At 46.8% G+C, this 11,811-nt stretch overlaps 1 protein-coding gene across 2 annotated transcripts in view; it reads left to right on the top strand.

Annotated features, from left to right (window-relative positions):
* The first annotated feature begins 39 nt into the window (after positions 1-39).
* Positions 40-11,811, top strand: part of SMC1A (structural maintenance of chromosomes 1A) — a 48,912-nt gene continuing 37,140 nt past the window's right edge. The window contains exons 1-9 of one of the 2 annotated variants that reach the window (XM_047765567.1): positions 40-264; positions 5,604-5,792; positions 5,917-6,029; positions 7,407-7,610; positions 7,704-7,942; positions 8,720-8,978; positions 9,065-9,205; positions 10,505-10,587; positions 10,742-10,949. In XM_047765567.1, the coding sequence (XP_047621523.1) occupies positions 156-264; positions 5,604-5,792; positions 5,917-6,029; positions 7,407-7,610; positions 7,704-7,942; positions 8,720-8,978; positions 9,065-9,205; positions 10,505-10,587; positions 10,742-10,949 (1,545 nt within the window). In that variant the 5' untranslated portion in view covers positions 40-155. The remainder of the gene's footprint in view (positions 265-5,603; positions 5,793-5,916; positions 6,030-7,406; positions 7,611-7,703; positions 7,943-8,719; positions 8,979-9,064; positions 9,206-10,504; positions 10,588-10,741; positions 10,950-11,811) is intronic. The other variant, XM_047765566.1, reaches the window with a different exon arrangement.

The following is an 11,811-nucleotide window of genomic DNA, read 5'->3' as shown; positions in this document are numbered from 1 at the left end:
CCCGCGCCGGAAGCCGAAGATCCTGTTAGGCCTGGCTTTATTCTCGCGAGGTTTGCCGTCCGCCCGGCCTGCACTGCGGTGTTTCCCGCGCGGGCTATCCCAGTTCGCGGGCGTACGGCGCGGCCTTTCCTACCGCTGCCGGCGCCGCCACGGTCATGGGTTTCCTGAAGCTGATTGAGATCGAGAACTTTAAGTCGTACAAGGGTCGACAGATTATCGGACCATTTCAGAGGTTCACCGCCATCATTGGACCCAATGGCTCTGGTGAGATAAGCCCGGCTGCGGCCCTGCGCACGTCCCAGCCTGGACCCCCTATCCGGCAGCATAGTAGTACAACCCAGCCTGTGCAACCAGAAATGTTGCGAACCCTAACGGGTTCCTTGCCCTCCTGAGGGGTTTCGACCCGGACCCGCTTTCCCTCCTTGGGTGCTCTGACTCGAACCTCACCCCCAGGTGTCAGTTGCCCGCTCTTTGCGCGGCCCCCGCCCGGGCCGGAGTGGTACGGGCCGAACTGTACGTTACCCCGCCCACTGCCCCCTCCAGCCAAAAGTGGCGCGTCCCGAGCCGGCTGCCAGTGGCTGGCCACGCAGTTCCTCGCCAGACCTGCTGCATCCGGCCTCCGCGTATTGTTTGAACCCTCCGGAAGATTGGGACTGTGGTAGCCCTCCCGTGGCCTCCGGCCCAAACGGTATACTTCTGCTTCAGCCCAGCGCCCCCTCCCGCCTCTCATTGGTACACTTCAATCCCCCCCCCCTTTTTTTAATAATAATTTAAAAAACCCTCCAGAGGCGGCACTTTTGAATTTCGGACTCAGCGCTCGCGTCTACGGAGTGCTTTGGGGTCTCTAGCCCCCACCCTCATCTGAGAGGTGGGGATGTCTCGAATTCACCCCTTTCCTACCCCTGAAACCGTCAAAAGTCAGAACTCAATTGCTCGTCAAATTTAGTGAATGCTTATTACTGTTTTATAAAGAGTTATTCTATCAACGTTCTGTGGAAACAGTGGAGACTAGAATAAACCATGCTCTCAGGGAACTTACATTTCAGAGAGGACAGATGATAATAAAGGAGAAAATAAGTTATTTTTCAGCTGTGATAAGTGCTATCCAGGAAATTAGATTGATGTAATTCAGTGACGATGTGATAGAATCAGTTGGATAGCTCTTTAGAAAAAGTGGTCATTAATTAACAATGCTGTATTGCATATTTAAGAGTTGCTAAGAGAGATCTTTTTTTAAAAAAATCACATGAAAAAATTAACTGAGGTGGTGTTCCCGGTGCGGCTCAGCGGTTAACGAATCCGACTAGGAGCCATGAGGTTGCCGGTTCGATCCCTGGCCTTACTCAGTGGGTTAAGGATCCGGCGTTGCCGTGAGCTGTGGTGTAGGTCGCAGACTCGGCTAGGATCCCGCGTTGTTGTGGTTCTGGCGTAGGCCGATGGCTACGGCTCAGATTAGACCCCTAGCCTGGGAACCTCCATATGCCGCCGGAGCGGCTCAAGAAAAGGCCAAAAACAAGACCAAAAAAAAAAAAAATTAACTGAGGTAATCGATGTTAATTAAATTTATTGTGGCAACCATTTTGCAATATATACAAATACAGAATCATGTTGTACATCTGAAACTAATACAATGTTGCATGTTAGTTATATCAAATTAAAACTGGGTGGAAAAGTAAAAAAGAAAAGAGAAGGGAAGGAAAGCCAAAAGGAGGGGTAGCCAGATAAGGCCTCTATTTCATATCTAAATTCTCCATCTCTAAATGATACACCATGGATTCCTCCCATCTACTCCCCAGTAGGCTGTCTGTTTGAAGTTCTGCTGTGTTTCTCCACCCTGGAGGTGTTCTAGCTAAATCACTTCCTAGCCCGAGGGGCTTCCCTAACTGCAGTAGCTCTAACTGATGACCTTCCTGGAGTCTGACCTGGATTTAGCCGTTGAACAGGGTTTCTCAACAGTAGCACTATTGACATTTCCAGCAAGATACTTCTTTGCTGTGGGGTCTGTCCTGTATATTGTAGGATGTTTAGTGGCATCCTTGTCTTCTATTCATTAGATGATAGTAGCACACCCCCCACCCCCTACTCCCAGGTGTTACAATGAAAAATGTCTCCAGACTTTGTCATGTCCCCTGGAGGCAGGGGCAAAATCTCTCCCCCTACCCTACCTCATTTGAGAACTACTGGCCTAGATGACTAATGCTTGGGGTTCCACTGCAGTTTCTTAGGAGTTTGGTGTGGTGGCCCCTGTGGAAAGAGCAGGGATGCATCTCTTGGCATCTAGTCCCCTCAGCATGGAAAAATTTGTATACCCAGCTATTCTGAAAAGGCCCTGGTCTGACTGCAGGGGGTGGGAGTGGGTCACCTCTGCCCCATTCTTCAATACGGGACTCCACAAGGCATTGGTTGATTCCCCTTAGTGAATTCCTCTCTGGCACACAGTAGACATTTGGTACATGTTAACATTTATTTTCTTCTATCTTTTATTCATGGTATATGTTTTTTATCTTCAGTCACTGGTCTATGGAGAAGACATTTAAGAAGACATTCCTTAAAACATAGTATCATTGTTCTAGTCATAATGCATGTTTACAGTATTGCATGATTGGGAGTGGGGGGCTTTGGTTGTGAGATGTTCTTGCCATCCTTGGATAGCATGGGAGAAACCCAAAGGTTGGAAATGGGTGCCTGGTCTGCATGATGTGCTAATCCTGCTGTGATAAGGGAGACTTTGCTAGAGTCCAGACCTGGTTAGAAGAGGATTGCCATTTATTGAGCACCCACTGTGTGTCAGTACTTTATTTATTGAGACATTTTACATTTAAATTCTCACAATGACCCTAGGAGGGAGATGCCATTATTTTCATTTTATAGATGAGAAGACTGAGACATAGTTGTGTGCTTCCACATTAATTGATTCTTAGAGTTAGGATCAGAATCTGTACCTGTCATACTTCAAAGCCTGTGCTCCTGCCACCTACTCCCACAGAGAACTATGTGCCAGGCATTGTTTTAGATGTATTACCCATGAGTCATGATTTTTCAGATTTTTCCAAGTGAGGGACAGGAAGTTCAGCTAAGAAGTAGTGAAACTAAGATCTGAACTTGATCCGTTTGACTAGAACCCAAGCTCTTAATCACTGTCTGCTACGGCCGCTGAGAAAGGACTTTGGGCTGCCATTTTTATAGTTGAGTAGAAAGGTTTTGAAAGTCAGGTCCTCAGTTCAAAGTAAGATAACTTTTGTGGGGGGAATCTTGAGATAGAATTTATAGAGATTAAACTGTTCCCTTCCCAGTCTAAATTTTTTTTTTAATGGTTTTTTTTTTTTTTTTTTTTAATCTGAAATGGAGAAGTAGAAGTTCCCTTGTGGTGCAGCAGGTTAAGGATCTGGCCTTGGAGTGGCTTGGGTCTGATCCCTGGCCCAGGAATTTCCACATGTGTGGCCAAAAGCGCGCGGCGCGTGGGGGGGTAGTGGCTCAGTGAAAATGAATCCGACTAGTAACCACGAGGTTGTGGGTGCAATCCCCGGCCTCGCTCAGTGGGTTAGGGATCCAGCGTTGCCGTGAGCTGTTGTGTAGGTCACAGACATGGCTCAGATCCTGCATTGCAGTGGATGTGGCGTACGCCTGCAACAATAGCTCTGATGATTAAACCCCTAGCCTGGGAACTTCCATATGCCTCAGCTGTGGCCCTAAAAAAGAAAGGAGAGGGAGTTCCTGTCGTGGCGCAGTGGTTAAGAATCCGACTAGGAACCATGAGGTTGCGGGTTCGGTCCCTGCCCTTGCTCAGTGGGTTAAAGGATCCAGCGTTGCCGTGAGCTGTGGTGTAGGTTGCAGACTCGGCTCGGATCCCGTGTTGCTGTGGCTCTGGTGTAGGCCAGCGGCTATAGCTCCGATTGGACCCCTAGCCTGGGAACCTCCATATGCTGTGGAAGCGGCCCAAAGAAATAGCAAAAAGACCACAAAAATAAATAAATAAAAATAAAAGGAGAAAGCAAAAACTCTGACTCCAACTGCTGAAAAGATAACCACTCTTTTTTTTTTTTTTGCTTTTTTAGGGCCTCACCTGCAGCATATGAAGGTTCCCAGGCTAGGGGTCCAATCAAAGCTGCAACTGCTGGCCTACACCACAGCCACAGCAACGCAGGATCCGAGCTTCATCTGTGACAACCACAGTTCACAACAACGCCAGATCCTTAACCCACTGAGCAAGGCCAGGGATCAAACCTGCAACCTCATGGTTCCTAGTCGGATTCATTTCCGCTGCGCCACAACCGGAACTCCAAGATAACCACTCTTAATGTTAAAAATCTTGTTTATCTATATGAATAGCAAATATATGCACATTATACAAAATTTTTAAAATCTCAAAGGCTATGTAGTAAAAAGATGATTCTCCCTTCCCTGATTTGGTACCTATTTTCTTCCCGGAAATGACCACTATTATACTGTTTGTATTTTGTGTATTTTCTTCTTTCCCTCTCCTCAGCTTTTTATTATGAAACTTTTCAAATCTACATCTGTGTTTTACTTAATTATTTGAAAGTAAATTGCAGACGTAATGATGTTTCACCCCTAAAGGATTTAGCATTATTCTCCTAAGATCACCATTCTTCCATATTACCAGTATACCATTAGCACACCTAAGAAAATTAATTTCTTCATGTCATCAGTTTTCCAGTTTAGATTTAAACTTCCCAAATTGCTCCCCAAAATGTCTTTTTGGGGTTTTTTTTTTGTGAACCAGAACTATTCAAAAAAATAAAAAATTTCATGCTGTCTTTGCTTATGTCTCTGTAAATCTATTGTATTCTGGAATGGATCTCTGAAAAGACATGGACTTTTTGAAAAGACCAGACCAGTTGTCTTGTAGAACATCCCACCGTCTGTGTTTGTCTTAAGATTTCCTCATGGTGTCATTTATCATGTTCCTCTGATTTCTTATAAACTGGAAGGTAGGTCTAAAGGTTCGTTTAGAGTCAGGTTAAATATTTTTGGCAAGGTACTTCGTAGGTAATGCTGCATGCTTCATGTTGTATCACAAATAGGAATATTATGGTAAAATACACGTAACAAAGTTTACCATCTTAACTGTTTTTAAGTTTATAGTTCAGTTGTATCAAATGTATTCGTTTTGTGTAACTGATCTTCTGAACTTCTTCATCTTGCAAAACTGAGACTCCATACTCATCAAACAAAAACTCATTTTCCCCCTTCCCTCAGCCCTTGTGTTTTACTTTTTAAAACTTGGTTGAGCTCAAACTGTTGAGTTTTGTATCTAGCTTTTTTTTTCCCCCACTGTGGACATTTCCCCATGTCATCAAAGGTTGTAGAATGATCTGTTCTGTGAATATACCATTTCCTTAAATGTGGTTCTAGCTTTTGGCTGCTGTAAGTGGTAACTGCAAAGGAGCTGTTTTTCTAAGCTTTTGACCCAGGGCTTTGGTGGGGCTCAATCTTTATGGGGACAGAGCAGTATTTTTTCCTCCTGTTAGTCTGAGAAGTGATTAGGGAACATTTCTGTTCTTCTCAATGTCTCTTTTATTCCTTTTCCACTCACTTTCTTCCTGACTTACCCTCCTCTGCTTTGTCCCCTCCTCCCTTAGGTAAGTCAAATCTCATGGATGCCATCAGCTTCGTGTTGGGTGAGAAAACCAGCAACCTACGGGTAAAGACCCTGAGAGACCTGATCCATGGAGCTCCTGTGGGCAAGCCAGCTGCCAACCGGGCCTTTGTCAGCATGGTCTACTCTGAGGAGGGTGCTGAGGACCGTACCTTTGCCCGCGTCATTGTTGGTGGGTGAAGCTGGCCAGAAGGTTCTCCTTGGGTTTGGGGTGTGGTGGGGGTGTTTGTGGCTAGATTAGGTTTTGGGATAGGAGGGAGGCCTGACCCTTGCCTGACTCATGCATTGTCTTGTAGGGGGTTCCTCTGAGTACAAGATCAACAACAAAGTGGTCCAGCTACATGAGTACAGTGAAGAATTAGAGAAGTTGGGCATTCTTATCAAAGCTCGTAACTTCCTCGTCTTCCAGGTGGGTTTTTTGTTTTGTTTTTTGTCTTTTTAGGGCCGCACCTGAGGCACATGGAAGTTCCCAGGCCAGGAATCGAATCGGAGCTGTAGCTGCTGGCCTATACCACAGCCACAGCAACGCCAGATCTGAGCTGCCTCTGCGACCTACACCACAGCTCACGGCAACGCCGGATCCTTAACCCACTGTGTGAGGCCAGGGATCGAAAGTGCATCCTCACGGATGCTAGTCAGATTCATTACTGCTGAGCCACAGCGGGAACTCCAGGTGGGCATTTTTAACAGTTATTGGCTATCTGCTTCCTGTCCTAGCCCCACTGGGCCTGCTCCATCTTTGGCATCATGCATGGTCCCTCCTCTGAACTAATGTAACAGCTTCCTCACTGGGCTTCCCGACTCCACTCTGCCCCCTTCTGGTTTGTTTTATGAGGGCAAAAATATGTTTCTTTTCGCTCCTCTCCTTAAAACATTTCAGTGATTTCTCATTGCCTTTTGATGGCACTTCTCAAATTCAAGTCTCCACATCAGCATCAACTGGGGACATATTAGAAATGCACATTCTCACGTTAGAAATCCCTGTTCTTGGGCGTCTACCAGAATAGGTAGGTGCCTGAGAATAGATCGGATTAGGGTAGATAGGAACTCAGAAGAGGGAGAGCTTAAAAGGAATGGTGGCTTTGCCAAGCAAGAGGAAGTGATGGGAAGCCACTCCTGACCTATAGGAGCAGAGACTATGGAGTGGGGCCCAGCAATTTGTGTTTTCCCAAGCCCTCCAGGTTATTAAGATGCACAGTAAAGTTTGAGAACCATTGCCATAGCATGAGATCCAACCCCTGTCATTCATGAAATACCACTCTTTGGTTCTCGCTCATCTCGTTAGCCTCATCTGCCAGTACTCTTCCCCTCTAGCCCTGCACTCCAGCCTGATTAAACCCTTTGTAGTTCCCCAAATTCTGCTTTCTTTGGCTGTAGGCCTTTGCAGTATTAATTTTCCTCTATTTTAAATAACCTCATTTCTCTTATTTTCTTGGTTAATGTCTTCCCCATCTTCCAAACTCAGCCTAGATGTCACCTTTGGGAAGCCTTCCCATGGAGACATAGAGATACCCCTACCAGTCTCTTATCCTCAAGCTTCATTTAGCCCTTTTTCTGTGCTACTGCTATTATTGCACATAACACACAGAGTTGTCTCTGCTTCTGGCTCTTCTGTACCCTGTCTGCCTCAAAAGGCAGGGAGTGTGTCCTCAAAGCTCAGTGGTGAAATGTGGCACCTAATGTGGGAAGTGATCAGTGAACTTTTTCTGAATGATTGAATGGGAGTGGGTAGGGGGAACTGGACTGGCTGGAGTCTAAATGGGGAGAGTGTTTTGACCTTTACTAGGGTGCTGTGGAATCTATTGCCATGAAGAACCCCAAAGAGAGGACAGCTCTTTTCGAAGAGATCAGTCGCTCTGGGGAGCTGGCCCAGGAATATGACAAGCGAAAGAAGGAGATGGTAAAAGCTGAAGAGGACACACAGTTTAACTACCATCGAAAAAAAAATATTGCAGCTGAACGCAAGGAGGCCAAACAGGAAAAAGAAGAGGTAGGTGGCCAGGCTGCCTATGGGCTCTGAGAGGCCAGAGTGAAGCCGGTGCCTTACTGATGTACCCCTGCCTCCATGCCTCTATTTGCACAGGCTGACCGCTACCAGCGCCTGAAGGATGAGGTGGTACGAGCTCAGGTACAGTTGCAACTTTTCAAACTTTATCATAATGAAGTGGAAATCGAGAAGCTCAACAAGGAACTGGCCTCTAAGAACAAGGAGATTGAGAAGGATAAGAAGCGGATGGACAAGGTAGAAGATGAGCTGAAGGAGAAGAAGAAGGAGCTGGGCAAAATGATGCGGGAGCAGCAGCAGATTGAGAAGGAGATCAAGTAAGTGGCAGGCCTTGGCCTGCAACTTGTGGGACGCCAAGAGGCTCTGCTGTTTCCTAGGGCTTCTGTGAACCCAGAGCCCAGTGCCTCTACTCGTTTCTCTATCTTCCCCTTGACTTGCTTTGCCAGAATCAAGCACATTTTTTGACTTGCAGACAGAGTATTTAAATACTCAGGCTCCTGACTGGCAGTCCCTTCCTAGAAGAGGAAAACCGAAACTTGAAGTTTAAAGGACAGGAATTTCGAAATGTTAGATCAGGAGTTCCCACTGTAGTACAGTGGGTTACTAGTCCAACTGCAGTGGCTTGGGTTGCTGTGGAGGCATGGGTTTGATCCCTGGCCCGGCACAATGGGTTAAAGGATCCGGCATTGCTGCAGCTGTGATGTAGATTTCAGCTGCGTCTCAGATTCAGTCCCTGGCCCAGGAACTTCCATATGCTATGGGTTTGGCCAAAAACAAAAAAGAAAAGCTTAGATCAGATGGAAGACAATGAGGTGAACACAGGGTGTTCCTGGGAGTTGTTACCAAGGGGCCTGGCCTGGCTAGGGTTGAGGCAGGGGGGTAGCTTTGCCTTTTAAATGGCTAGAATGCCAGGCTAACACCATCAGTTCCAGTAAATAGCCCTTTCTTTGAGGATCTGTGGGGCATTAGGCCCTTGTTCTTTTGGTAATTCCCTAAGGCTGGCTTGGGGTTTAGGCTTCCTTTGGATTAAAAAGCCTGGGACCCCTCCCTTCTCTCACAGTGCTAACTGGTGTTTCCCCCAACCCTGGCAAAAGGGAGAAGGACTCAGAGCTGAACCAGAAGCGGCCTCAGTACATCAAAGCCAAGGAGAATACCTCTCACAAAATCAAGAAGCTAGAAGCAGCCAAGAAGTCCCTACAGAATGCTCAAAAGCATTACAAGAAACGTAAAGGTGATATGGATGAGCTGGAAAAGGAGATGCTGTCAGTGGAGAAAGCTCGGCAGGAGTTTGAGGAACGGATGGAAGAGGAGAGTCAGAGTCAGGGCAGAGATTTGACCCTGGAGGAAAATCAGGTAAGCTCTTGAGGGGGTTGGGGGGACTGGAGAGATCGCTGGGCTGACTTGGTCATCCCCGTCCTCCTTCTTTGTCCCTCACACAGGTGAAGAAATATCACCGGTTGAAAGAAGAAGCCAGCAAGAGAGCAGCTACCCTGGCCCAGGAGCTGGAGAAGTTCAATCGAGACCAAAAGGCTGATCAGGACCGGCTGGATCTGGAAGAGCGGAAGAAAGTAGAGACAGAGGTGGGCATGCCTTAAAAGATTGGGGATGATGGTCCAGAGCAAAGGAGGTAATGATGGTCTTAACAGTAATGACAGTAGCTAACATCTAGCAAGCACTTACTGTGTGCCAGGCATTGTTTTTTACATGTATTCACTCATTCCTCATTTTTATAGAGGTGAAGTAATTTACCTAAGGCCACGTTGTTATTAAGTGACAGAACTGGGATATGAACCTGGGCAGTCTAGCTCTAAAGCCCACACTTTTCGGGAGTTCCTGTTGTGGCGCTGTAGAAACGAATCTGACTAGGAACCATGAGATTGCTCAGATCCCGAGTGGCTGTGGCTATGGCGTAGGCCGGTGGCTACAGCTCCAATTCGACCCCTAGCCTGGGAACTTCCATATGCCGCGGGTGCAGCCCTGAGGGGAAAAAAAAAGAAAAAACCAACAAAAAAATAAAGCCCCCACTTGCAAGTATACTTCACTTACCGTGTTACTGATAACAATGATAGTAAAATAGTAGGAATAATAGAAAGTTATTATAGTACCCTGAGAGCCTACAGTATACCAGGCATTATGCTAAGTAAGCACTTTTATTTTTTTGTCTTTTTAGGGCCGTACCTGCAGCATTTGGAAGTCTTTCCCAGGCTAGGGGTCGAATCAGTTGCGACCTACACCACAACTCACGGCAATGCTAGATCCTTAACCCACTGAGCGAGGCCAGGGCTCGAACCCATGGCCTCATGGATACTGGTTGGATTCATTATCACAGGGCCACGACAGGTACTCCTAAATCCTTATACATATTTAAAAGAAGGTAGTAGGCATTAATATTAGTGCTTCACATAGAGTAGCTAATGTAATTCTATGAAGTGGGGGTTACCTGAATTTTACAGGTGCAGAAATGCCCAGAAAGCTTTTCTTGGATAGTCCAGGATGGGTAGAATACCTATGAGAAGGTCTCATAGGGCCCTGGGTGGCCCCATCAGTTAGCAGAGCCACACTGAACACATCTGTGTGTCTGCTTTTTTTTTGTCTGTTTCTGGCCAAAACTGCAGCAAGCAGAAGGACCAGTGATCAAACTCATGCCACAGCTATAACCAGAGCCACAGCTGTGACAACAATGGATCCTTAACCTTCTGAGCCACCAGGGAACTTCCCGTGTGTCTGCTTTTTTTAAGAGGCCTCCTGCATTAGCAACAGATTGTCTGTAATTGTTGGGCTCTTGGATGAGTGGGCATATAGGGGGATGAGCCAGGGCCCCATGGTCTTGGAGTTAACTTGCTCAGCCTGTGGTGATGTAGTATATTTGTCTCTCCCAGGCCAAGATCAAGCAAAAGCTGCGAGAGATTGAAGAGAATCAGAAGCGGATTGAGAAGCTGGAGGAATACATCACAACTAGCAAGTATGTATTTCTGTAACCTTCCCACTTACCTCTAAGCCTGTTTTTGTGAGCCCTACCTGTCCTGCCTCTCTCCAGGCAGGACTGCTAGATTCCCTCTCATTCAGGAATATTTTCTGGCCAGCCAGAGTAACCCCTGTGTTCCCTTACTTTGTAGGCAGTCCCTAGAGGAGCAGAAGAAGTTAGAGGGGGAGCTGACAGAGGAGGTGGAGATGGCCAAGCGGCGTATTGATGAGATCAATAAGGAGCTGAACCAGGTGATGGAGCAGCTGGGGGATGCCCGCATTGACCGCCAGGAGAGCAGCCGTCAGCAGCGAAAGGCAGAAATTATGGAAAGCATCAAGCGCCTGTACCCTGGCTCTGTGGTAAGAGTGGAGAGGGAACTTATTTCCTGAGCTCTTTCACACTCACTGTCAGACAATTTTCCCAGCTGCCTTGTGAGGACAGGATTGCTAATCCCATTTTTTTTCTTTCTTTTTTTTTTTTTTTTGTTGTTGTTGTTGCTATTTCTTGGGCCGCTCCCGCGGCATATGGAGGTTCCCAGGCTAGGGGTTGAATCGGAGCTGTAGCCACCGGCCTATGCCAGAGCCACAGCAACGCGGGATCCGAGCCGCGTCTGCAACCTACACCACAGCTCACGGCAACGCCGGATCGTTAACCCACTGAGCAAGGGCAGGGACCGAACCCGCAACCTCATGGTTCCTAGTCGGATTTGTTAACCACTGCGCCACGACGGGAACTCCCCGCTAATCCCATTTTTACAGCTAGGGGAACTAAGGCTCAGAGAGGTTAAATGACTTGCCCAGTATAGCTTATAAGAGTAAGAACTGCAATTCAAACCCAACTTGTTCTGACACTTAACTTCATGTTACTTTTTATCACACCAATTGTATCTTTCTGAAAGTTTTGTCTTGCTGTATCCACTCCTTTGTGGGAGGTGGGAAGACTGAAGAGGCCTTTGGGAAGGCGAAGGGGCCGCAGGGCGGGAATTCGTTTCCAGGAAGTAGCTCTGTGCAGGCTTCAGTGTGAGCTCCTTTGATGTGTAACACCTGGCTCATTTGCTAGGCTTTATCACATATCTTGGCCTCTTGAACCAAATCCTGAGTTCCCAGATTCTCTGAATATTATATCTCTATTGCTATAATCCCATCTCTGGGTTCAGCTTAATATTTGCGTTTCCCAAATATTTCCTGATCTTTCCTCTGAACGCTGCTGGGGAGTTGATAA

The sequence above is a fragment of the Phacochoerus africanus genome, chromosome X, assembly GCF_016906955.1.
Source record: "Phacochoerus africanus isolate WHEZ1 chromosome X, ROS_Pafr_v1, whole genome shotgun sequence".
Classification (NCBI taxonomy): Eukaryota; Metazoa; Chordata; class Mammalia; order Artiodactyla; family Suidae; genus Phacochoerus; species Phacochoerus africanus.
This window is presented reverse-complemented; position numbering and strand designations above follow the sequence as displayed.